This window comes from Meles meles, chromosome 20 (genome assembly GCF_922984935.1).
Source record: "Meles meles chromosome 20, mMelMel3.1 paternal haplotype, whole genome shotgun sequence".
NCBI lineage: Eukaryota > Metazoa > Chordata > Mammalia > Carnivora > Mustelidae > Meles > Meles meles.
The window spans coordinates 13,489,773-13,516,849 of record NC_060085.1 but is presented as its reverse complement, the minus strand read 5'-3'; the positions used below and the strand labels follow the sequence as shown (position 1 = coordinate 13,516,849).

The following is a 27,077-nucleotide window of genomic DNA, read 5'->3' as shown; positions in this document are numbered from 1 at the left end:
TCCTGGCTGGGACCGCTGGGGCAGGGCTCAGGACACGAGGGGAATGAATGGGCCCCTTTATGCCGCCTCCTCTGGGCCTCCTTGGAGTTGGTTTGGAGGCCGGAGAGGGCCCAGGCAGACAGCCTCTGACCTCCCGGCGGCGCGTAAACAGCCCGTGGGGAACAGAGGCGGCGTTTGTGGCCAGGGCGCAGGGCTGTTTACCTGGTTGAGGTAGAAATAATCTTCAGGCTGCTTGAGCTGAAATTCCTGACGCTCTTCCTCGCTGACGCCAAGTAACAAATAATAAAACACGTGGTAGTTCCTGTGGGTCAGAGTGAGGAGAAAAAAACCTCGTTTTTGGAGGCTAGGCCACAGCTCCTCTTCAAACCATTGCTAATTTTGCTGTGGGGACCACAGCGGTGGTGGTGGGGAAGCACCTCAAATATGTACCACTTTGAGATAATAAGTTGATTCTTACTATGTCTTAAAAACTAAACCGTGAGCTTCTCCTGTGAGTAGCTGTAAGCGGGCGGGACTGTGGGGGGGGGTATTAACTCTGGGTAACAGTCTGGGGTAGGCACAAAAATAAGCTCAAAAGAGGTGGCTTCAGAAGCATGAGCCCAAAACTTGCAGCCACAGAGCAGCCTCGGTCCTGGAAGATCGGCCACTGGCTCCTGCAGGCCCGAAACACCTGTTCTCTGCTTTGTGGGGAAGAAGGCACATGTGGGGGGTCACGGAGGAAGCATCCTCCTACCTCTCGTCTTTCTCTTGAGAGACCAGGCGGGACTTTTCAAGCAGGTATTTTTCGACAACAGCCCTGTCATTAAAAGGAAGATGAAGGAATGAGATGTTAACATTTTGGTAAGAATTTTCTAGAAGAACTAGAGTCATTTGTTACCATAACAAAGCCTGCTATAGACTGACTTCCTTTGACGCAAGTTCAACTCAGGTACCTAAATCACCTTTAGAAACACAATCACCCCCGGGGCGCCCGGTGGGGGGGCTGAGTCGGTTAAGCATCTGCCTTCAGCTGGGGCCAGGACCCCAGGGTCCTGCGATTGAGCCTTGTGTCAGGGTCCCTGCTCCAGGAAGGGAGTCTGGGTCTGCCTCTGCCTCTGCCCCTACCTCCTGCTCGGGCTCTCTCTCACACTCTCTGTCTCATATAAATACATAAAATCTCAAAAAAACCAAACCAAACAACAACAACAACAACAAACCCAATCATCCTAACGTTGCAAATACAATCAAAGTCCCGTAAATATAACTACCCTAAAAATCACCCTAAGTGTTGCCTTATCCTATGACTGCTGTCCATAAAAATAAGGAACTTGGGTTGGCCACTTCTGCTCCCCAGACCAGATGCAGGCTGATCACTGCTCGGAAAGCTCCAGGAGCATCCTGGGGGGACCCCGTCAGGCGGCGGGAACCGGAGCAATTATACCCATGTGTTCATGGACAATACAGGTCGGCGGCCCCCCCGTATTTACCACCTCCTCAGCAATTAAATGCTTCTCCTGTTAAAAATCTAACTATAAGAGGCGCCTGGGTGGCTCAGTTGGTTAAGCCACTGCCTTCGGCTCAGGTCATGATCCTGGAGTCCTGGGATCAAGTCCCACATTGGGCTCCCTGCTCTGCAGGGAGCCTGCTTCTCCCTCTCCCTCTGCCTCTCCCCCTGCTTGTGCTCTCTCTTTCTGTCAAATAAATAAAATTTAAAAAAAAATCTAAATATAAGAAAACAGACTCATTTTCACTTTTTTTTACAGCTTCGTTATTGGTATAAGCCGCACACACTTGAAGTGCGCAACGTGGGAAGTCTTGACCGGGTCGTTTCCCATTTTGTTCCATCAGTGGTCATAGACGTAAACTAGAAGCGTGTGAACTGATGAGTTGTGACACAGGCGGACACCTGTGTGCCTACCACCATGACCCAGTTTCCTGGGCCCTTGGTCACCCCTCCCGCCTCCCATCCCCGAGTGGCCACTGATCAGCCCCACTGTAGATTAGTTTGCACTGTCTAGAATTTTAAGGAAATACAGCCCTGCGGTATGTATACCGTGTGTCTACCTTGTCACTCAGCCCGAGGACTGAGACTCAGCCATGTCGTCGCGTGCAGAACTCTGTCCCTTCTCACGGCTAGACACGGCACACTGTATTTACCCGTTCATTCCTGGTGGATGTTTGATGGGCAGGGGTCCACGGGCTCGTGGGCTCTGGGCCAGGGGCCAGGGACCTCTACAGCCACGCTCCCAATGCTGGCAGTAGTAATGGTGACTAGAAGGCAGCTGGTGCCTTCTCAGCACTGTTCTGTAGGGATTAAATGTCCTGAATCCTTCCACGCTGGGGGTGGGCACTGCAGCTCCCATTGAAAGGTGAGATACTGAAAATTAAAGAGGCCACCTGCTGCGTGGGACCGCACGGGAGGGAAGTGGCCCGGCGGGGACCCGGCCCTGCTCCCTGCACACCCCCTGGGGCCGGAGGGGCTGGTCTTTCATGGGTTCCACCATCACCAAGTGTAGGAGTTGGACGGCTCTGCAGGCCACCCTCATTTGAGCCCATCCTGTTTCACAGGAGGGGCACATGGTGCCTGACAGGGGGGCAGGCCTGGGGGACAACGTTGGGCCCCTGGTCTGAGGCTTGCTGGATGCCACCTGCCTCCCTCTCTGGAACTGCAGTCTCCTGTCTACAGCCTTGCCTGGGACACATGCACATAAGACAGGCACGGGCGAGTGTCCACGGACTCGGCCCGTGTCCTCTCTTCTTCCAAACCCCTATGTTTTTTCCTATCCCTTCCCCATGCTAGAAGCTGTTTTAGTTATTAATGGTTTGTTTTCTTAGGGAGGGAGGCCGCATCTGGTACTAGAATCAGACTCTTGTTGGAATTTCCACCTGTGGTCAATTCCCTGTGCTGTGTCGGCGGAGGTGGGTGGGGGAGGATGGACAGTGACCCCTTACTGGCACCGAGCTGCCATTTGTCGATGACAGCCCCTTCCTTTCCCTGATCATTTTTAAGGCCCTGGCCCCTACCGGGGTTCATAGGGGGCCAGGGATCCCCCAGCACGGAGCCACTGAACCCACAGGAAGACGAGGCCTTGCAGATTGGGGAACTGGAGGAAGGCTTGGACTGCCCCTGACCCTTGGCCTCCACAGGAAATGGCACTGAGAAGTGTCACCTCCCCAAAAGCAGAACCGGGTCTGGGCCTGCTCTTCCCCAGCTGGCCGTGGCCACCCCCTGGACAGGAAGTACACCTCCTCCTCGGAGCGTGGGCAGGCCACGGTCATGGGCTGAGGTGGAACTTCCTTTCCTGAATCTGAGGCCACAGAGAGAGGACTTTCAAAAGCTGATCTAGAAGACTCAGCCAGCCAGGGCTTCTGGCCCAGCTTATTGGGGGTTGGGGGCCGCAGCCAGCAGAACGGGCTGTACCAGACAGCTGAAAGCCGGGGTCACACAGTGGCCCCTGGAAGATGTGAGATGTGAGTGTGACCGCCAGAAGGGTCTTGGAGATGTAATTAAGGGAAGGCACCTGGAGATATGGGAGATATGACCATCCCCCATGATCAGGATAGACCCCAAATCCCAGGGCAAAGTCCTAAGAAGTAGAAAAGAACAGTGAGACATAGAGGAGAAGACCACGTGATGGGGGGATATGGCCACAAGCCAAGGAAGGCCTGGGGCTGCCAGAAGCCGCAGGAGGGCATGAAGAATCCTGTCCTGGAGCCTCCGGGAGGCGGTGGGGGAGCGCTGTCCTGCCTACGTCCTGATTTCAGGCTTCCAACCTCCAGCACTGTGAGACAATAAAGTTCTGTTGTTCTGAGCACCCCGGTTTGCGGCACTTTGTTCTGGCAGCCCTGGGACACCAAACAGAGATCACACAGAGGAGCGAGCGGGGAGCAAAGGCTCCTGTGTCTGGCCCACGGCTGCAGAGCCAGCCAGGACCCAGGAAGACATAAGGCAGCCTTCTGGCATCTCTGTCCCCCTGAGGGAGCCCCCAGAACTGCAGATGGGGTATAATTCTGTGTTGTGTGCCCGACAAGGTACTCTGGGCATCTCCTGCTGGTCAGAGGCCCCGCAACGGGAGTGGGGGAGTGGCCAAGCCCACGCAGGTGCCCAGTAGCACTGAGCTGGGGGGAGCATTGGATGGTCTGTGGGGGGTTGAGGGGCCGGAGAAGAACTGCCATTTATTGGGGGGGCGATCTCTCACCTAGACCACTGCCCACTGGAGCCTCGGCAGTGGGAAAAAGGAATGAGGCTAGAGGCCAAAGGATGCGAGAAAACAACCTTCCTATTTGTGTCTTGAATATGAATTGTCATTTAAAATGATCACCAGTCAGGTTAGATGGACAGAAGAACCAACATACTTTGGACCCAATCCCCAGGCTCTGCCACTTGAGGACTTCTCCTGAAATGCTGGAACCTCCTCTAGGGCTCTAGCCCTGGTGCTCAGGCCTCCTCCCCATATGGAACAAGTGGGCTGCTCAGAGTATCACTTGGAACCAGTATAAATCCTACTTCCACCGCAGACCCTCGCACCAGAATGTCGAGGCAGAGATAAGCCCTTCAAGTAACCCCAGACTATGCCAAGACGTCTTTTTTTTTTCCTACCTTGAAAGAGTTTCATCAGCTTATAAGACCTTCGCATATTAAAACAAACAAACAAACAAACCCCAAAACATTATGCAGTATTAAATCACAATTACAGGGGCGCCTGGGTGGTTCAGTGGGTTAATAAGCCTCTGCCTTCGGCTCAGGTCATGATCTTGGGGTCCTGGGATCGAGCCCTGCATCGGGCTCTCTGCTCAGCGGGGAGCCTGCTTCCTCCTCTCTGCCTGCCTCTCTGCCTACTTGTGATTTCTGTCTGTCAAATAAATAAATAAAAATCTTAAAAAAAAAAATCACAATTACATTTTTAACCAGCTGTAACTTCCCAGTATACTTTTAGAAAGAAAAAAAAAATGCTACAGAACCGAATTCTGAAATGACATGACGACTTAAATACGATGACAAAATAGGTAATTCCTGAGAACAGTGCCCCTTCGCAAAGCTGCCAGACTTTCATAAGCAGAACCACAGCACAGAGTAACGAACGCAATCTCCATGTTACACGTTTAGTTGCAGGAACTGTGCCTCCACCCAGGGAACTCACATTTGTGGCACAAAATGCTGGTCTGTTGTAACTTTCACCAGATAATGAACTTCACAATCCAGTTACCCACTGCCCATCTCACCTACCTACCCACTCACCCATCTACCTAATCCATTCATCCATCACCCATCCATGAATCCAACAGTCTACAAATTTATCCATCTATGAATTCTCCCATCTAACATTCAGTCTATCCAGCCGCCCACTCACCCATCCATGAATTTACTCATCTATCTACCCACCCACCCACCCAGGAATCCAACTGTCCATCCATCCAACCTCCCACCCACCCATAAATCCATCCATCTACCCATCCACCCAACTCATGAATCTACCCATCTATCCATCTACCCACCCACCCACAAATCCATCCAACCATCCATGAATCCACCCACCCACAAACCCATCCATTAACCTATCTACCCTCCTTCCCTCTCTCCCATCCACCCGCCTACTAACCTTCAGTATTTCCTTGGGCAGCCACTTCGATTTGCTACCCAGCCTTACTCTGTCTTCTCCTGGCTAACGGGGCACATTTGGCAACTGTCCCAGTCCACATCAACTCTGCCTACGGCATCCCCAGACCCACCGAATTCGAAACCTCATTAAGACCAAGACATAGCTCGGTGTGTCTTTGCCTGTTTTTGGCAGACGCCATCCTGCTAGCACCTTTAGTTCATTGCACTTGCTTTTGGGGCACCTGGGCCCATGCTCGACGACCTGGGGACAGAGGTCCCACCCCTCCTGCTCCTCCGCCCCTCCCTTTGACCCACAGCTCAGATCTTCACATCAGTGACTTAAATAAAATCGCACTTGCTTCCCCGTACAAGTCACACGTATCTGCAGGGCCACAAGCTCCACGCTGAGCTCCCAGGCTGGGCCCTCCTCACAAGGGTGCCCGGGAGCCCAGTTCAAGGCCGGTGGCCCACAGTCAGGCGGCTTCCAACTCACCCTCTCACGATGCCACTCTCCAGGTAGTTGACCTGGATAAATTTCCCAAATCGGCTGGAATTGTTGTTGTGGGCCGTTTTGGCGTTTCCGAAAGCCTGTGGGGAAGACAAGAACAGGGTTTCAGAGCGTGAGGATGAAATCTCTATGCGCTGCCACCTGGAACCTCAGAGGTCCCCTTGGGTGTGAGTCACGGACACTCAATTTGCCCGAGGTCAGCTGGAGGCCCTGGTGAGCCATGTGTGTGCCAACACACTTTGTCTCTGTGTTTGGGCTGTGGGAGGGGTTCAGGTTTTGAGTGTCAGACGTGAAGACTGCTTATCGACAGCACTCTTCTTCTGCTACCGTGGTTCAGAGGGTTGACTCTGGCCCATGGGCCAAGTCCAGTCCATTGCTTACTTGTGGATTGCCTGTGAGCCAAGAGTGGTTTTTACATTTGTAAGTCGTTCAAAACACACACACACACACACACACACACACACACACACACACACCCCAACATACAAGAAGAGTAGTACTTCCTGACACATGAAAATTCTATTCACCTTTCAGTGTCCAGAAACAGTTTTATCAGCCTGCGGCCAGGCCTGTGCGCTCAAGGCTCGCCCGCGGCTGCTTTCATGCTCGAGCAGCCAAGTAACAATGCTAGAGACCGTTCTGGCCTGTAAGGCTGAACGTATTTACTGGGTGGCCCTTTCCAGAAGGAGTTTGATGGGCCCTGGGCTGATGAGGGCTGTGGGCCCCTGGAGAAGATGAAGCGGGCTTGGGGGGGGAGCAGAAGCGGAGATAGGTCCCCGCCTGGAGGGGTCCTGTGATTCTGTGGGAGGACAAGCCAGTTCACTACGAATTTTTTGACTGGGATGAAGCTGGCATCACATAAAATTAACCATTTAAACATCAACAATTCAGTGGCGTTTAGTACAGTCACAATGTCGTGTAACCAACACCTCCATCAAGTTCCAGAACATGTCCATCACCCCAAAAGCAGACCCCCTCCATCTCCATTAGCTGTCCCTCCCCAGCCCCCCTTCCCCCCTCCTGCCTCCCCCAGCCCCTGGAAGCCACCAGTCTGCTTTCCGTCGCTATGGATCTGTCTGTTCGGTATATTTTGCCTAAGTGGGAGCATACATTATGTGGCCTTTTGTCTTGCTTCCTTCACTCAGCAGGATGCTTCTGGGGTTCACTCTCATTGCGGCATGAATCGGGACTTTATTCCCAATATGTAGAGGAAAGTATGCACGGTGCATGGAGTCTGTGACTCAGTGGGGTCCCCCCTGGGCCTCCTATGTGTCCACCACCCAGATGAAGACACAGAACACACACAGTTCAGGTTCTTGGGGTGACCCTCCCTCCATGAAATACCCAACACCCCTGAGGGGTGGACAGGGGGAGGGTATGAAAAAGCCTGGGGGGGGGACGCAGGGCAGGGAAGGTGCTGGGGGCGGTTTCTCTGTTTCAGGGAGCAAGACGCTAGCAGAGGTGGGAGTGGTGGGGCTGGGCAGGGGAGGGGAGAAAGGCAGAAGCGATTACAGAGCCTGGCGCTCAGCTGTCCAAGCCCTTGTGGCTCCAGAGGCCGAAGAAGGGGTGATCTGAGGGGTGGGGTGATGCCCTGCTCACACGCAGAAAGGGAAGCTTGGTGGCCACGAGAAGGGCCGACAATGTTCTCGTTTGAGAAGGCTGAGCTGTGTGGGAGGCTGTGCAGGCATGAGGGCAGTGGGGAGGAAGTGGCAAGGCCACTGTCAAGGTTTGCAGGGGTGGTGGGGCTGAGCGAGGGTATCTGAGGGTCCAGTGGGGCAGAGGGAGGATGGCAGGGTGGGGAGAGATGGTCAGGCTTGTAGGGGATCCAGGAACCAGGAGACGTGCTGACCCACAGAGGAATTTGGATTTTCTTAAAGGCTTTGTTCTGCAGGGAAATGAATGCAGGCGGATCAATGATCAGAGCTTCTGGTGTGGCAATCCGAAGGCAGAAGCCCCATAAAAAAGCGTCTGCTGGGGGAAGGCCCGGGACACTTCCTTTGGCTCCGTTCCACAGAGTTCTGGAACAAGACAGTGGCACCAGACCCCAGGAATGGGCCCTAAGGCAACAGCCAGCAAGAGTGTTAACAATGAAGGAGGAGCCCCAGAGAGGAAACCTGGCCCGGTGGTGCAAAGGCGGGGATGTGTTCTGGGCAGGGTGGTGGCCCGGCACTTTCGGTGGGGAGTGGGCCTCCCGGAGGCAGAACCTTGTCTGAGGAGGCACGTTCCCGAGTCAAGACAGCGGCCACAGGGTCCCCTTCTCTTCAAAAATGCTTCCTTAGGACCTGTCCGTGGCCAGGTTTTGAAAGTCCCTGGAGGGTTGGATTAAACACAGAAGCTCTTGAGCCAGTGGCAATGACCACGTCCTGACTTGTATGACAGAGCGCCTGGCCGGTGGCTGGGTGACAGCAGCTGGTGGCCAGGCTGGGTCTGCCTGGTTTCCCAAGTGCCTATGGAACCCAGCGCACAGTCCTCAGCCTTGGCCCTGCCGATCGGTGGGGTCCTGTGCACTGTGGGGTCCAAGCAGCGGCCCCAGCCTCCACCTGCCAGAGGCTGCAAGTGTCTGCGACAACCAGAAACGTCCTCAGAGTTGAACTGCTAAGTGGCGCTGTACACACGGACGGAGGGTTAAAGAGGTCCGGAGGGTTTGGTTGTTGAGGGCTCTGGGGCCCCTCATCCTGTCGTGAGGATCCCCCCATGGGTGCTACAGGCCCGAGGAGTCCTGTGAGGAAGAAAACTGTCTTTCTAGGTTTAATCTCTGGTTTCCCTCAAGTTCAGCCTCAGAACTGTGTTTTTTTTGTCTGGAGGAAAGCCCAGGGCCTCTTGCCGTTCTGCTCCGGGAATCGGCAGGCAACAGGTCTGTTTCCTGCTTTCATTCCAGGCTCACGAGACCCCCGTGGGGTTCCATCTGAGTTGGGGACAGGCTGGGCCCTCCCCCTGCTCGGAACGAAAATAAACTCCACGAGCGAGCCCTCCTAACGACAAGCAGATGGAGCGGGATGCCCAAGCCTGGGTGGGCTCCTTCCCGGGGGGAACAGGCTTCTTTCTGTGCTGGGGCCTCTGCACCATCCGGGTCCAGGGCCCGCTGCAGAGAACCCCCCCCTTCCTCCCCGCGCAGCAATGTGCCAGCGCTTCCCAAAGACCCACGCCAGCCCCCGTTTTGAACTTGGGGCAAGACTCCACGGGATTTCTAAGGAAACAGTTGGGGCTGGTGTCTTCTGGACCACAAGAGGGAAAGTCTTCGGGATGCAAGGGCCCCCCACCAGCCCTGCGCAGCCCAGGCTTTGTGGGGGGGGGGCAGTGACCTTATGCGTCTGGTATGCGGTCTCAGCACACTGCGACTTTTCAAAGCCAGTCTAAAAATATCCGGTTGCTGCTATTATATGTCCGAGGAGGAGGAAATGCTGGCCTGGCGCTCACAGCCAGGGGAGCTGTTCTGTAGCTGCTCCTGGGGGCTGATGGGCCCGCGCCTCGGAGTGCAGGGGAGCACAGGGGAGGCTGGGGTGGGCGGGCGGGCGGGAGGAAGAGGGATCTAGGCGCTGGCAGTGATGGGATGTCGTCTGGCGCTGGAGCTGTGGAAGCCACGTGCTAATGCTGTCTTCCCACCAGGCCAGAAAACCCACAGTGCTGGCAAAATGCTACAAGACAAAGGCGTCCACTTTCCTGGAAGCACTTTTTCCCCCTTATATAACATAAATTACACATTTCTAATATAAGTTGCATGCTTTGGGAAAAAAAAACAAAACAAAACCGAATCACGATAGAAGGAAAAAAAAACCGTAAGGAGACTAGTCTATAGCTCAAAATCCTCCAAGCACGGTTTCTAGGTAAAACTAACATAGAAGCCACACACCCACCCCTTCCTCTGACGGGGCAGATGATCCTGGGCCGGCGGGTGGGTGGGCTGCTCACCCCCCCACCCCAAGGATGACAAGAGCTGGGGGAACCTCTGACTTTTTTCCAACTGCCTTTGTCTTTTGAGATTCTTCTGGGAAATTCACAAAGGTTTCTGAACTTGGAGTAATTGAGGTTGGGAGTCTTACTTAGCCAGAAATTTTAGAAGGTGCGTTTTGTTTTGTTTTTAATCTCAACAGGATGCTGTCTCTGCTCTAGGCTGAATCGTGTGGTAAATATTTTAGGGAGAAGGGTGGTAACATCACAGAATGATCCGTCGAGAGTCCAATCCCAGGCCGGGCGCTATGGGGCTTCTGACTCTCTGTTTTGCTTCTACTCTTCTGAGAGACAGATGTGCCCCATTTCAGATGAGGAAACTGAGGCACAGAGAGAGGCCTGCCAACTTCCCTGAAGTCTGAGGGCAGGCAGGTAGGTGACATGACCCCAGGTTTGAACCCAGTGCCCTCACTCCCAGCCCATACTCCTTGCATTGGTCTCTCAGTCCCCACAGCCTGGGACCTTTTGGGGTGCCTGCCTGCCCTGGCTGAGGCCACTCCCCCTTGGGCCTGGTGACCAGGCAGCTGGGACGCGAGAGCCCTTTCTAAGCTTATACCTGGTCTCTGGTGCATCCCACACAAAAATCAAATGAGCCTGGATGGACCGCGTTAGGCAAACTGTTTTTACTTTCAGATTTCAGAGCCTGAAAGCCCCATGGGATGAGCTCATGAAGGCAAATGCGCTAGCCTTATCTCCTGTGTGGACAGGTGAGCCCCAAGCTGGGAGTCCCCTGTGGAGAAGTCCCCCAGCCTCACCACCCAGGGTGGCTGTCCTTCCAGCCAGGCTAAGGGGGCCTAACCCAAGATAACTCCATTGCCGCCCAGATTTACCCATGGCCACCCTTTCTCAGAGGGAAGTTCTAGATCATTCTAATGGCTTTGTCTTGGTTTTGGGGCCAGCTTTCTGGCTCTCCTGATCTCCTAGCCCCAGGGACCTCACTTCCCAAGTGTTCGTGAGGCTTTGGTGCGTGTGGTCTCATTCAGTCAATCACTCGTTCCTCTCTCCCTTCCTCCCTCCATACTTCTGCTTGATAACAATTTACTGATTGGCTGCTGTGTGTCTGGAACTGTCGCAGCTTCAGAGAGGCCCCCGCAGAGTGAAGCCTCTGTCCCTGCTCAGACCACACGCCACACGGGACTTCTGGATCTCTCGTGCCCAAGATGGAGGAGCGACTGGGGCTGTGGGGACGGGCTTCCACTGGTTAAAGAACATTAGCGCGCATGAGGCGACAGTGAAGCCTGAATGGGGCCACATGAGACTGTCTCCCCCTGTCCACCCGCAGGAGCCATTTTGTTCCAGTCATGGGTGGGGGTGGGGAGAACGCGACACTGGGAGTGACTGGAGGTTGGTGGTGGCAGGCTGGGGCAGACTTATTTTTCTCCACAGTATTCTCCGTGTTCCGGGGATACTCTGCCATGTGCAACAGCACTCGGCCTGTGCCCATCGACAGGCTGTGCCCCCTTGGGGACCCAGGCAACGGTCACACGGCAGGAGGCAGCTTGGGAGTTGTCTCATGGGCCTGATGGGAGCACAGAAGCTGGACAGGCAGTGTCTGGGCCCAGGTGGCCCACGGACCGAGGAGACTGGAGGGTCTGCTCTGCCCCCGTGCACTGAGCGAACAGCCCCGGGGTGTCCACTCGAACCTGGGGCTTTCCTGTGTGGAAATGCTGGGAAAATAACCACGCGTGGGGTGGAGGGCTCCTTCTGGCAAGGAGCCCAGGCAAACGACTCTGTCTGCAGGGGCTCCCAGTGGGTCCCAGTGGCCAGGGGGGAGGGTTTGAATTGGTTCATTGCTCTTGGGTTTCAGATTCCTCTCCTGTGAAGTGAGCGAGAGAAAACCTCGGACCACCCGGGTTGTTTAAAGATGAAACGAGACTAGGGGACCCAGGGGCTGGCAACCTTGTCCTGCAAAGGGCCACGTAATTAATATCTGGGGTTTTGTCAAAATGACCTGACCCTGCCGTTGTGGCCCAAAGCAGGGACGGACAGTCTGTATGCTAATGGAACTTGGCCGCGTGGAGAGCACCTTCCTGACGTCCGGCGGGATGGGGCAGTCTTGGGCTCTGATCTCCACCAAGGTTGGCAATTTATGGCCAGCTAGCTGTTTCTGGATGGTCCACAAGCTAAGCATGGTTTTCACACTTTTTAACACTTGAAAAAAAATAATCAAAAGACTATTTCACAACGCATGAATACAATACGCAATTCAACTTCCATGAGTTCGCAAATTAATTCCCTTTGTGAATAAAGTTCCGCTTGGCGTATAGCTACGTCTGTATAGATACGTCTGTTTACGTGTGGTCTGTGCCTGCTCTCGGACCATAGCAGCAGAGCTGAAAATATGGACCCTGGGGTCCTTTCCAGGACGGGCCACTGCTCGAGGGGCTCTCTGTTCCACGGGCAGGAAAAGAGTGACACGCGGGCACAGGGCAGGCCAACGTGAGAGGGTGTGAGCATCGGCGGGATTGACTGGTCTCCCAGGGCACGGCGCGGACCTGGAGAAGCAGGACCTTAAAGCACAGAGGGGAGGGCAGGATGGGCCAGCAGGATCACAGCAGGTGAGGAAGTGAGAAATACAGCTGAAGTGCTTTCCAGAGAACTGTCATACAGGGAGCGGGGGCCGGTTCTAAAGAGGGAAGATGCCCGGCGAGGACGAGGATGACGATGGGAAGGGGGTGGTAGTGAGAGGACAGTGGCTGGGAGGTGGGAGACAGGATCCTCCCCCAACCCGCCACCACTGCCAGCCTGCCCAGATTGGCACTATAGGGTCTGTGGGTGTGGGGCAGGAAGTGGAGGGGTCACATCCAACCTCACGGCTCCCGATTTTCAGATGAGGAAGTGGAGGCTTTCCAGAGCCCTGCTGACACCTGGTCTCTGCCTGGATTCTGTTTCCTTCCTGTGACTTGGGGGCACCCAGCAGGCTCTCGACAGCCAGCTGCTGGACGGACAGGTGAAGGGACAGCAGGCATCTGCAGAGAGCCAAGTGACAATGCGATGGGATGCTCAGTCTAGCTCCGTGCCCCCAGTTTTTAGTGGGTTCTGTCACTCTTATCTGCACTGGCAACAACGTCCAGTTTGGACAGAAATACTGAAAACCAGCAATGGCTCCTGGAACCAGAACAGGCTCTTTGAAATGGATAGACTCCTCCCAAGGGCCAAAGTTTCAAGCAAACCATGCTGGGGCATGGGATCAGGCAATCTTAAAAAAAAAAAAAAAGAAAAAAAAAGGAAGAGGAAGATGAAAAAGAAACCAAGTATGAAACAAGTTATTGTATCTGATATTTCACTAAATTTTTGTTTAGGTTATAATGAAACCACGTGCCAGATCACAGAGAGTAAAGAACAGATCAAGCTTTGATGGGGAGGGCCTTGCTTGGTTCTTAGGGCATCTAAAACATTTGAGGAATTCATCAGAATCCCCGAGGGCTCATCTCATCTATTTCAACAGCCAAATCATTCTCTCTGGGGTTTACTTGGTTCTTTTTCTCAGGTTTTTGAGCTGGGAAACGAACTCATTTACTTTCATTCACTCTTACTTATGAATATAAAGTGCTTACGGCTACAAATTGCCCTCTTGGTACTGCTTTACATAGTCCTGTGGATTCTGATAACACAGAGTTCCGGTCATGGATTTTTAGGAAGTCTGTAATTTTGGTTTATAGATTCCCCCTTCATCCAAGAGCTGTTTATAGAGATTTACAGTTTCTTTCTGAAAGAAATTTCCATGTGCAAGGGACTTTTAAGAATTAATTTCTAGTTTCACTGCATTGTTAAGAGTGCTGCTTGTCATAGTTCTTACTTTTGGAAGTTCTAGATGCTTTCTCCATGGTCTGATACAGGAATGAGTCTAGTGAATGCTCCATGAATATTTCTCATCTATTCTCTTATAGGTCCATAGATCTGCTTAAACATGTGGCTTGGGCATATTATAGCGCTGCCGATTTGCTGTCCACTTAACAAGTCTCAAGTGCTACATGTTTATGGCTGTTTCTCCCAGAATCTTCTAGAATTTCTACTTGGTGAAGGCAGCAGCTGTGTTGTTTGGTGCACAGATATTGCCAACTATTATACTTTAAGTGTAAATTGAGGTTTTAGGTCTTATGATGAATCTTCTTTGTCACATTAACTTCCAAAGCTCTGAACTCTGCCTCCTCTGTGTCCAAGGAGGAGGACGTGTTTGCTCCTGTTTCCATCTGGGCCTGTCTTTTCATTTTTGGCTCCCTGAACTGCTTTGGTTTAGGTGTGCCTTGTTTATTCGGCAAGGTAGGGACCCAGCTTTGTGAACCAAGCTGAAAATCCTTTCCTTTTAATAGGCAGATGACAGACTCATTCCCTTCTGAAGCCCAGGCTGATTAGCTCTCTTCCCCACCTGCTGCTCATTGGTGTGGCTGAGTGACTGGAATCAGACCAACTGTCCGGGTCACCTGATGACTTCCTGAAATCCTGTACCTTTTTCAGTACTTTTCAAAATCACTTGCAGCTGATTTGCATGGTGTTTGTGGGGGCGGGAGGCACCTGGAATAGAGCATGCTCTGGGGCTGCTGAGCTTGGAGGAGACTGTCAGTAGGGAACCCATTTTGTAAGTGGGTTGTTCATTATGGAAGGTTTCATCTTGGGGGGATGACTGCCTCCCTACCCAATTCACAAATGGCACAGACTCTGGTGTCAATGATGAGAAGAGCAAAGGTGTCTGGTACTTTTTATGCAGCAAAGCCAAGCATTTGCATGCATGAGGAAATGTGAGCTCCCAGGGGGGCGCTGGAGCGTCTCCAGAGCATCTCTCCATTCTTCTGCAGGCACCATACACTCTCTCCACATCCCTGGGGAAGGGACTGCCTTTGAACCCATCCTCCATACCTGGGGTGGACAAGCCTGTCATGGTGGGGCTGCCTGCTTACAGCAGTGGGGAATCAGAATTGCCAAGACTTTAGTGGCCACTTCCCTCACAGCAAGTCACCACTACTGTGACACTCTGGGGGGTTAGGGAGGAGAGAAAAGGTGGACACCCCAACTATGAGCTGGGGGGCTTGTTAAAGATTCAGAGTCTTGGGCCCCATCGTAGACCTGCAGCATTTCTGGAAAGGCCAAGGAATCTAAATTCTTAAACCAGAGCCCAAGGTGTTCTTCTGATTCAAGGAAGGATGAGAACTATGGCTTTAGGGTTTGTTATGAGGAGGAAGTACCTGTAGGGGAGGTGTGAGAGGTCCAAGTTCAGTTTGCCAGGGTCTTCCCTGTCTGAGATTTACTGTGAACATCTCATCAAGGTGGTAGGAACTTATCTAAGCCCTGGGTCTGCAGACTATGCCCCACAGGCCCCATCTGGCTGTCTTTTTATGGAAGATATAAACTTTTAATTTTAATTTTAGAATAGTTTTGGATCTACAAAACGTTATAAGAATATTTCAGCAAATTCCTGTGTACTTCACATTCAGTTTCCCCTATTTTTTTGTTTGTTTGTTTAAGATTTTATTTATTTATTCCGGGGGGGAGAGAGAGAGAAGGAGCAGAGGGAGAGGGACAAGGAGATTCTGCGCTGAGCGTGGAACCTGAGCCGAAACCGAGTTGGACACCTAACTGAAGGAGCCACCCAGGTGCCCCCAGTTTCCCCTATTTAAGTTACCTTTGACACAACTAACGAACCAATACTGATTGATAAACTGTTGTTAACTGAGTCCACATTTTATTCAAATGTCTTCAGTTTTCCCCAAACATCCCTGTTTGGTTCCAGGATCCCATCCAGCATTCCCTATCACGTTCAGTCATCCTGTCTCCTCGGGGTCTCCAGATCAGGTTTCTCAGCCCTTCCTTGTTTCTGAGACCTGGAAGGATCTGAGGACTGGCTGGGTATTCTGCAGAAGGTTCTTTGGTGTGGGTCTGTCTGCTGCTTCTCTCCCATCACCTGTCTTTGTAAATAGTTTTATTGGCACATGTCCCCCCATTCATCTCTGGATTATCTGTGTCTGCTTTTGCTCTATGAGGCCAATGCCAAGTCCTTGAGACACAGACTGCATGGTTCTAAAATCTGGAAATAGTGACTATGGAGGCCTTGGTAGAATCAGCTTGCGGAATGAGAGTCCAAGTCCCTCTGTAAGGGCGGTGACCTCACCCAGGATACAGACCCTGGAGCAGCCAAGGCCACCTGACTCTGGCCAACTTTCCCATTGCTCAGCACCTGGAGTTTTAGCAGTTAGCATAAGGAAATGTTCCAAGCAGGCTTCCATGGACAGAAGAGTAGGCTGGATAGACATTTGCCTCCCTTGTTGGAGAAATTCCATTTAAGGGTCCTGTGGCCTGTTCTTTAGGGATGGGGCTCAGGGAGATGGAGACACTCGGGTGTGCCTAAAGCCACTGAAGAGTCCAGAGCCAGCGGGACTCTAGGCTCAAGGATGTCTGGGCTCCTGTCTAAGAAGTTGTGTCTGGAGCATTTGGCCTGAGACTTGTACTCATTATAACCCTCCCTGAGCAGGGATGGCAGCAGGATGCAAGATCTATGGGACGGGACCAGAGAGGGGAATGTAGCGGGTCCCCACGGGTCATGTTCCAGATAGGCAGAGACCACTCTGCATTTCCGTTTTAACTGTAAAGTTCCTATGACGTCAGATTCACCATTTTAATGTGCAATTTGGCGGCCTCTGGTATGTTCGCCATGTTGTGGCAACTGTCACTTCCACCTAGTTCCAGAACATTCATCACCCCGTCCCCATGAGCAGACACTCCCTGTCCCCCTCCCTCAGCCCTGGCAATTGCTAATCTGCTTTCTGTTTCTCTGCACTTGCCTGTTTGGGACATATATGGATGGGATCACAGATTACATGGCTTTTCGTGTCTGGCCTCTTTTACCCAGCATGGTGTTTTCGTGGTTCATCCACATTACAGCAGGTGTCCGTGACTTGTTCCTCTTTGTGACTGAGTGATCTCCATTGTATCCCCTCAACACCCTGGCCTGCCTTGGTGGGTGACTCAATCTGCCCTGGGTCTGGGGGGAACCATGAATGGTGCTGACCTGAGCCCAGGAGGACCACGCTGTGTGCTGCTGGCTCTGTGGCAGGACTCTGCTGGCCACGTGACACTCTAGACCTTTGACTATCCCAGAAGGCCTTGGGGTGGGACTTAGATTACTGGGGGCAAGGGCATTCGAGACTGAGGGTGTAGTGCATGCAAAGGTCCTGGGGTGAGAGATGAGGAAGGAGACGGAGCAGAGAGGTCGCCTTGCTGTGAATCACACAGCATGTGGGCAGCTGAGCTGGGCTAACTGGTCCCGTTCCTGTCTTCCTGGCTTCCTGGCTTCCTGGCAGGGGCAGCTCTGAAGTCTGAAGTCTGGCAGGCGGTAAATTTTGGCGCAAGGGGGCGTGGTTACCTACGGAAGGGCAAGGACCGGTCTGGGCACTTTGGCAGAACTGAAGATGTTCCCTCTGGGGCTGTGTGTCCTTGTCATCTCTCTCCCCCCGTGGCTCACCATCTCTAAACTCTAGCAGACTTCTTGACCTTGGCACTGCTGGCCTTTGGGGCCAGACCCTTCCGTGTGGAGGGGGCTGGCCTGTGCACTGGAGGGCCGAGCAGCACCCCTGGCTTCTGCCCACGAGATGCCAGTCTGCAGATGTGGTCAAAAGTGCCCTTAGGACAGAATCACCCTGGCTGAGAACTGAGCCTGGGACTGCGTTAAAAAATCAGCTGTCCCAGAGAACGTGCAGTCAGAGACGGCTCAACGGAACTCTCCGTTCTCAGGGGTCACCTTACAGGGGTGCCGACACCACGTAGCTTCCCCTGAGGGCCCACCTCACGGAGGACTCTGGGCCTGGTATCTGCTGCTGAGCGGTGCCACCTCCCCTCCCCTCCTTGCAAGAAAAGTTGGCCGGCAACCCCAGGCTGGGGTCCCCGGGCGGGTCAGTAGTTGGGCAGGTGACCACGAGCCTCAGGTAACTGGGGTCTTGCAGGGCCTGGCCTTGGCAGTTGGCTGTGGCCAGCTGATGGCTGACAGACAAAGAGGACATTTCAGAGGGTGGCTTCCGGGTGACCCTGGGGATGGGGCACTGGGTCCCTCCATCCTGGATAATCGCTAGGAAACGAATCGGCTGTCGGGCCGTGTGGTTGCTTCTGGCCCAGCTGCGTTCCCGCCCCGAACACCAAGGCAGATGTAGCTAGTAGATGGACAGACGTTCCCTGGCCCCATCCAGTCCTGGTGCAGCAGTGTCCAGAACATTCGGAAAGGGCGGTGGCTGTGGCAGGGGTGTCCCAGGCCTGAGCTCTCCTATGCCTTTTAATCAACCTTTCCTGTAAATTCCAAGGAGGCCTTTCTGGGTGCTTAAAATACAGCCCATAATTTCACTTTTCTCTTAGACACAGCGTTCCCAAAAATATAAGTGCCCCTTCTGTCTAAAATACCCTTTGATGGCCGCACAGTGTCAGGGCCCTGCACTTTTTTAAGGCAGCAGACCAGAAAGGCAGCCCCAGGTCCATAGGGCACAGGAGGGACGAGAGCATCAGTGAGACCCGCCTCCCAGATGGTCACCCCTTCCCTGGTGCTTCTCCGCAAATCTCCCCCGCCCACCCCGCCACCATTGCCATAGGACACTCCTATGCTCTCCTTACCTCCCCCAGACACACTCTCATCTTTCTGCAGTCCCTCCCACTTTGCAGCTGGGCTGAGTCCCCTGACTGTCTGTCGCCCCACCTCTCTCACCTGTCTCTGATCCGGGTGGCTCCTGGTAGCGGCTCCTCATTTTCTGCCTCTCGGGACATCCTTGCAGTGATGGGGCAGTACCTGTACCCGCTGGTTTGCATGAAGCCCCAGGGCTGGGAACGCGGCTAGCCCCACCTTGGGCCACCAGAAACTCGTCCTCACGGTCCTCTCTCTGGCTGAGTCATCCTGCCCCAGCTGTGAGCTCCAGCGAGGCCGCGGGGCACACGTCTGACAGCTCAGATGCCAGCTAGCTTCCTTCAGTAGGGCCCGAGCCCTGCGTGCACACTTCCGGCCCGGCCCCTCAGCTCTAGTGCCTTCGTGCTGCTTCTCTGAGCAGCTCCTGGAGGACCTAGGGATTGTTGTGCGGGTGGTGGGGGGCGTCCTGGTGGGACTGGGGTCTCTCATTCTGTGACCCTGGCAGACGGCGGTGCCCTGCAGGTAAGGGTGCAGGAGGCCTCAGGGCCCACGGTGCAGCTGGAAACCCTCTGAGGGGCCTCCGGGAAGGTACAAGGCCATGTGGAGGCCCCACACGGCCCCCGCCACCCTCAGCCAGAGCTCAAAGCTGCTGGCTATTAAAGCACACTCGGTTGCCCGTGGGACACAGAGTGGGAGAGCCTGAGAGCAAGAAGTCCTGTACAGAGCCCCAGGCTGGAGCTGGCCGTGCTGAACTTTCTGGAATATCTCTGTCCAAGTCCTCCTTTCCTGACCCCTCCAAACCACTTTAAGACCGTATAGTGCTGGGGTGCCTGAGTGGCTCAGTCGGTTAAGCGTCTGCCCCACATCCTGCCCAGGGTCCTGGGATCGAGCCCCACGTCGGGCTCCCTGCTCAGAGGACAGCCTGCTACTCCCTCTCCCTCTGCCCCTTCCCTCTGCTTGTGCTCTCTTGCTGTCTCTCAAATAAATAAATACAATCTTAAAAAAAAAAAAAAAAGACTCTACGGTTCTGACTCTAGTTCTGATGTGTGGGGTTTTTTCTCCCACACCAAGCTCTCCTCCAACATCGGCTGGGTGTCCTACGATTCAACTCAATTCTGACACTGTTTCCCCTGAGACAGCAGCTCCCACAGGTTAAGGTCTCAGTCCCTCAAAGGCTGCACACTCCCCACTTCCGAGGCCAACTGGAAGGTTATTCCCCATGCTTCCGACCGACTGGCTATGTCAGAGGTTCCTACATCCCCCTCTTCGGGGTTGATGAATTTGCAAGAGCGATTCACAGAACTTGGGAAACCAGTTTACTCGCCCCATTTCCGGTTTCTTATAAAAGGTTATAGCTCAGGACTAGCCAGATGGAGGAGACGCATGGAGCAGGGTATGAGGGACGCGCCATGTCCCAAGCACGCCACCCTCCCAGCACCTCAGAGTCACCAACTCAGAAGCCCTCGACTCCCTCCCTTTGCGTTCTTCTGGAGGCTTCGTCACATAGGCACAGCAGGTTAAATCATTGGCCATTGCTGACTGATTTCAACCTCTGGCTCCTCTTCCCCTCCCCAGAGGTCAGGGGCACGGGGCTGAAAGTTCCAACCCACTAATCACGTGGTTGGTTTCCCTGGCAACCAGCCCCCATCCTTAGGTGCGTTCCAGAAATCACCTCGTTGATATAACCGCCTTGTTATTCTCATTACTTAGCAAATTCTAAGGGTTTTCAGAGTTCTGGGCTAGGAACAGGAGTTAAACCAAACATATACTTATTACAAGTCACAATACTACACACTCCGCTATGGATAGATGTTTACGGATGCACGTATCTATACCTGGCATGGATATAAAATGCAGAAAGATTTCGGTTGGTGATAGTAGTTCTCTGGAATGAGGGTGGGAACCTGGTTTCCTAAATCTGAGTATGAAAAGCTGAGCATAGGGTGAGAAGAGGGCATGAAGAAAGTTAACTGTGGCAACTTCCAGAATGTTCTACATGAACGTACAGGTATGAGGGGTCAGCTAACCTTTCCTATAGAGGGTCAAGTGGCAGACATGTTTGGTTTTGTAGGCTCTCTGGCTGTCTCTGCTGCAAAGCCTCTGCGCTCAGCCTTTGCGAAAGGCAGGGTGAAAATCCACCACAGACAATACGTAAATGAGGAGGCATGGCTATGTGCCAATAAAACTTTATTTATAGCAACAGGCCCTGGCAGGTTTAACCTGCGGGCTATAGTTTGCCAATTCCTGCTACGTTCAAAAAGAAATTATACTTCAAATAAGGAAAAAAGATACTTTAGACGGCAACGACGACAAAGCAGCAGCAGCACTTTGTGAAAAAAAAAAAGTAAAGAAAAGCACCTGGGTAGAACCAAAAGCAGTGATAAAATGTGTCATGATTTTGCCGAATTGGGGGAGAGAACCACGCGTGCTCCCCAGCGGTACAAACCACAATGGCGGGCCTGGTGGGCTTCCTGTCGGGGAGACACTTGAAGGAGACATGAGGCAAACCACAACCAACACTTGCTGTTAGGTTCTTAAAGTCACACCGGGAGGACGGGGTGGAGGGATGACAGAATTCCAGGGCTTGGGAAGCAGCCCGAACAGCAAAAGAAACCCACTCGTGTGCTCTTGTGGAGGTCCCTGCGATCAGACCCGCAGGGAACGACCATGTGACTTCTTGGCTCTGGGGGCCTCGAGGGGGGCAACTGGTTATCGATGAGCAGCTCTTAAAATATCCCTTTTAAGATGTCACTCAAGGGCCACCTCCAAGGCCAAACCCAAGTGTATTTGGGTGGCAACAAAGACGCGAGGTGATTTCTGGTGTAGGGGTGGGGCGGATGGGGGCTGTGACCATTTGGGAGGCTCTGGTGAAGCAGCACCAGCCTCCTCTTTCCGGGAATGACCAAGAAAGCCAGCAGGAGACTAGACCCCTGCCTGCCAGCCGCCCTGAGTGCTGGTGCTGAATATAGTTGATGTATAATATAAGTACAATGGCGTAATGTTACCGAAAAAAAAATCTGAAGCTCTTTGGGCATAAAACATCTGTGCCACCGAAATTGTTCTTGGCATGTAGTCAACCTAAAACTGACTGTCAGTGGGCGATTCAGTCCCACTGGGGGACACCCGGTGATGCCTGGACGCTGCTCTGGTTGTCCTGACCAGGGTGGGGACTGCTCCTCGCATGTGATGGGTCGAGGCCAGGTTTGCCGCTCAACGTCCTACAGCATATAGGACGGCTCTTACGACGGGGAGTGATCTGGCCCCACGCGGGCGGCCTCCATCTCTGTGTGTTTCTCTCTGCAAGGTCTGAAGCCCACCCCACACAGGCGTTGCTCATCCTCTTGGCCCCTGGGGACTTTGCCCGGCCCCACCCCCTTCCTGCTCCAGGTTCTGGCTTTAGCTCCTACCTTCCTTCAGGCTGCTCTGCCGACCTGGACCCCCTGCTCCTGCCAATGACTCCCCCAGACATCCCGGGGAGGCCATACTGGGGACAGAATCAGCCAGAAATTTGACTCCTTGCTCTGTGTACCCACCCGAGGGGGACCCACCAGCCTCCTGGGCTTTCAGCAGCTCGGGTTCTAGCACCTTCTCTCATTTTTGCACCACGCAATCTCTCTATAAGGCCCACTGCCCCGGATTCCACCCTGGCTCTCCTTCCCCCCCCCGTTGATGGCTGACGCTGCTGTTTGCATCAGTGACCTTCCAGACACCCGGCCTCAAGGATGGCCCAGAGCAGCTCGAGCTGGAGTGTAGTGGATGCCTTCCGGGAGCTCTAAGTCTGTCCCACTCCCCCGGCTAAGCTGCATGCCCACTCCAGCTCACCCCCAACTCAGGAGTGTCTGGGGACTCCAGCCCAAGGCCCAAGGTGGCCTGCGCACCTAGACGCGGCCCTGGACTTGTCTGGTCAGCCCACCTCCCTCTAGAGCATCCCATGCTGCTGCCCTAGGCCCTCTCTAGCCCGTGCCCCACCCCCTATCAGCAGCCAAGTTCCCCTTGACGGACTCAATGAACAAGTGTTCTTAGGACTCTCACCCCCAAACACTTCCACATCCATGTCCAGTAAACACAACCTGGCTCTGGGGGCCCTCAGATCTGGGAAGGGGAGGGGTACCGGATAAAGGCTGCTGCCCCTAAACACGTCTCCTGCTGCAAGGGCTCTGGCTCTTCCTTGTGGGTGTGCAACACCAACCCCTTCCCTCCTTGCTCCCCATCCTGGGCCTCCTCCCTGCTGTGTGGCCCATGCCCTGAAGGGGGCCCCTGGAGGTCTGTCCTTGGTCACCTGTCCCTTTCTCAACCCTGGCTCCTCCTGGCAAGCTCACTTCCCCCCGTGGCTAACACACAAAGGGCAGGGAGCAGCACCCAGCCAAGAGGCACCCCAGCCAACCACCTGCTCATGGCCCCTCTGCCCGTGGAGCCTGCTGGGTCACACGACTGGACGACCTCTAAGGCCCCAAAGCACTGGGGGCAAGAGATCTTTGTGCTGCCCGTGCTCAGGATCCCCCCTGGATGACAGAGGTCCACATCAGCCCCCAAAAGCAGCTCCAGGCAGACTATGCGGCCACCTTGGACCCTGTCCCACCAACAGTGTATGTGAATGTTCTCATCTGCCACCGGGGACCCTGGGTGGCTGGCCCTGTGTGCTCACTGCCCACTGCTCCTGACTGCCAGCCTCCCTCTGCCTGCTACCCTCTTAGCAGGTGCTGTGGGCACACAAAGATGAGTGACACGGATGAACAGAAGATGACCCAGGTGTGTCTACCGGCCCCATCCTGCCCTCGACCCACCCAGGAGGGCCCCGCACGTCCAGAGCAGGCTGCTGGCCGGGCTTTGCTCCCCTCCTATAGGCATGACCCTGGCAAGCACGAGTGCCTCCACGGCTCCGGTCCACTCCCATCCATCCTCCTGTCACTGCTCAGGGGGCAGGGCCTGGCCAGGGCAGGGAGGGGGCCAGGGAGCAGGAGGAAAGCCAACTGCAGACTCAGCCGGACGAAGGAATGCAGTCCGGGGAAGACTGGTGAGAGAGGAACAAAGTGGGGCCTTAGCCACAGGACGGAGTATTACTCAGCTATAGAAAGGAATGAAGCCCTGATTCATGCTATGGCGTGGGTGCACGCCGAGAACATCGCGCCGAGTGAGAGGAGTCAGACACAAAAGGCCACACAGTGTCGGATCCCACTGATCGGAAGCGCCCGGAACAGGCAATTCCATGGAGAGAGCAAGTCAACTCGTGGTTGCCAGGGGCTGGGGGAGAGCGATGGGGAGTGACTGCTCGTGGTGTTTCTTTTTGGGGAGATGGGAATGTTCTAGAACTCGAGAGAGCTGAGGGCTGCACAACATCATCGATGCACTGAGCACGACTGAATCGTACACTTCAAATGGGTGAAGGAGGTCTCAGGAAAGCTCAACCCTAAGTGCGGAGGCATATGGACCCGTTTCTGGAACCTTGTTTCTGGAACCTCTGTCACCCTGGCCGAGTGGTTTCCCTTGTGTGCCCCTAACACTGGGCAGAGGCTGGCCCGTCCACGCAGTTGTGGGAATGATGGGTATGGCCTGGGCAGGCGTCCCTGAGGGCAAAGGGCACAGCAGATAATGGTGAGCGGTTCTGGGTGACCCTTCTGGGTGAGCTGAACCGGTGTTAACAGATGGCCATGGGAACAGACCCAGCAGCCCGATGGGTAGAGGGGGGCTGGGAGCCTCCTGGGACCACATGAGACTGGGGTTGTGGGTCCCAAAAGGGGACTGGTGCTCAGGACTGAGGTTGGCGTCGATACCAGTCCCACGACTGGGTCCTTCAGGGCCCCTGGCGGTGAGGTGGGGGCAGCGGCGAGCTCCAAGACCCCCTGGGTCCCACATCTTGCTGTCCCAGGTCACTGGCCTCCCCCTGTGGGTGTGGCGGGTGGCTCAGGGTGTCTCAGCCTCCCACCTCTGCATGTGCGAGGTCACAGTGGCTACACGAAGGCTCAGAACCCCAGCCTTTGACTGCTTGGGAAAACGGCCCAGCCAGCAAGCATCCTTGTTTCATTTCTGCTTTCGAAATTAAAACCCTGTGCACATCAGCAAATGCTGGTACAGTTCAGGAAAGAGAACACCAACCCTGAGGCCCTGAGGCCCTGACGCTGAGGTCTGTGGGCCCGGGGAGAAGAGCATGCCTGGGCACGCTCTGTGGCCAGCCCTGTGGCCGAGGCCTCGGTGGCTGCGTCTAGAGTCCCCAGGTTCTCTGAGGGCCCCCGGGATGGGCACTGGACCCCAGCGCACAGGAGGGAGGACCCCAGGTCCCTCATTGTGCTAGTGAGGCTGAGAGGAAACAACAGTCCCACACAAATGTCACGTTCATGGAGACAGTGCAGAGGCCAGGCTGTGGGAAGGCAGAGCAGGGCCTAGTGACATCGTGTGAAATGGTCACCATAAGTGACAGTAACAGTTAACTGCAGTGGCAGGCAGATCAGCTGATTGGAACTGGCTTCCACAGTGCCCCCTTCCTGTTTTCTGGTCAGAATTGCACAGCAAAGCTGCAACCCACAGCACCGGTGGGGGATGGGAGGCCGACACTCAAACCTCAAAACAATTCAACTTCTCCTTTCAGGGAGCTGAGAAAAAGTCCCAAATGCTACAAGAGGTGTCAATCTTGGGCCCTCTTCAGTCCTGGCCAAGGTGAGAAGAAATCTTTCATGAAGACCATAGAGAGGTACCATGAACTCAGGCTCAGACCCTGGCCAGATTCCCACCACAATCCAGCCAGGGCTGCCTGTGGTGTGACCTGGGGAACCCAGACGGCAGTGGTTTGACTTGTGTCCCTTCCAAAGATAAGCCCGGGTCCTCTCCCTGGAACCCATTATGAAGGAACCTTATTTGGAAATAGGGATTCTTGAGACATAACTAAAATAAGGATTTTGAGGTGAGATCATCCGGATTTACAGTGGGTCCTGAATCTAATGACAAGTGTCCTTACGTGAGAAAGAAAACCAGAGACAGAGACACAAAGGGATGAAGACCACATGCAGGTAGAGGCCGAAAAATAGGAGAGATGATACCACAAGCTGAGCAACAAACACCAAAGGGTGTGTTGGTGGCCATCAGAAGCCGGAGAAGGGCGTGGGACAGATTCTCCTTCAGAGTCTCCAGAAGGATCCCACCACGCCCACAACTTAATTTCAGACTTCCAACCTCCAGCACCGTGACAAATCAATTCCTATTTGTTTCAAGCACCCACCTCACCCCCTGTTTGTGGTACTTTGTGACGGTAGCCCCAGGACATTTGCACACCAGCATGTCTTTCTCAGACCCTCATTCCTCATCTTTAAAATGGGCAGTTTTCCATCTGGAAACTGGACCCAAAGGCACAATAACAAATTATTTCTGTTATTAGAAAGTGACCCTTGGCTTAGTTCAGAATGGCTGGAACTTGTGAAGTTTCTAAACGGTCAGCGCTGGAAAGAAGACTTGGTCTCGTGGGATCCAGAGCTATGACTCCAAGACTGTCGTTCCCACCTGGGGAATAATCTATCCCCAGGGGACACTGTGTGATGTCTGGGGACATTTTCAGTTGTCACATTGGCGGTGGGGGAGGGGTAGGTTGCGTTGCTGGCATCTGTTGGGTGGAGGCCAGGAGTATGGCTCAGTGTCCTGCCATGCAGAGGACGGCCCCGCCAGGGAATGGCCCAGCCACAGACGTCAGTGGTGCTCTGGCTGAGAAGCCCAGCTCCAAACTAAAACAATCTTCTCCCTTTCCAAACGGTCGCCCCAGGAAGCACGTTTATGGCCATGACGTGGACTTGGCTCCAGTCTGTTTTGGAAGCCAGTGTGGGCACCGCCCTCCAGCAGCTCCTACCCTAACCGCTCGGGAAATTTTGGCCTCCCCGGCTCACACTGCGGAGGCCAGAGGGAGGCAGCCGGGCGGGGTTGGGGGCATCTGACTCACGAGGTGCAGACACTAGGCAAGAAGGGTGACTAATGGCCCTCGAAGAATGTGCCAGAATCCCGTGGGGCAACTTCAGGGGAGGAGCTCCCAGGACAACTACTGATCAGGGGCGGCCCTCAGGGAAGGAGGCATCGGGGTGGCTCCCAGCTCTCGTTCACCACACAGGGCTTTGCTGTCACCAACGACGTCCACGTCGGGACCCCTCTGAATGGAGCCTTATTTGGAAATGGGGTCTTTGCTGATGTAACTAGTTAGGATGAGGTCATTCTGGGTTAGGACAGGCCCTAAATCCAATGCCTGACGTCACTGTCAGAGAAGGCTACGTGGCCAGAGGCTGCAATGGGGGGGCGGGGGTGGAGCGGTGGGGCCAAGAGCCAAGGAACGTTAGAGCCTCTAGAAGTGGGAAGAGGTGAGGTAGGACACTCCCTCGAATCCATCTCTGGGAGAGAAGAGGTTTCTGTTGTTCGAAGCCACCCGGTTTGTGACCATTTGTTACGGGAGCCATCGGATCTCAGCCCGCCACCCTGCA

The 27,077-nt window shown here is 54.2% G+C and overlaps 1 protein-coding gene across 9 annotated transcripts in view; it reads right to left on the bottom strand.

Annotated features, from left to right (window-relative positions):
- MYO9B (myosin IXB) overlaps positions 1 to 27,077 on the bottom strand; it is an 84,171-nt gene that overhangs the window by 34,766 nt on the left and 22,328 nt on the right. For all 9 annotated transcript variants that reach the window (XM_045989821.1, XM_045989818.1, XM_045989825.1 and 6 more), the window contains exons 3-5: positions 6,072 to 6,166; positions 734 to 796; positions 202 to 301 (exon numbers count right to left, since the gene is read on the bottom strand). In XM_045989821.1, coding sequence (XP_045845777.1) covers positions 202 to 301; positions 734 to 796; positions 6,072 to 6,166 — 258 coding nt within the window. The remainder of the gene's footprint in view (positions 1 to 201; positions 302 to 733; positions 797 to 6,071; positions 6,167 to 27,077) is intronic.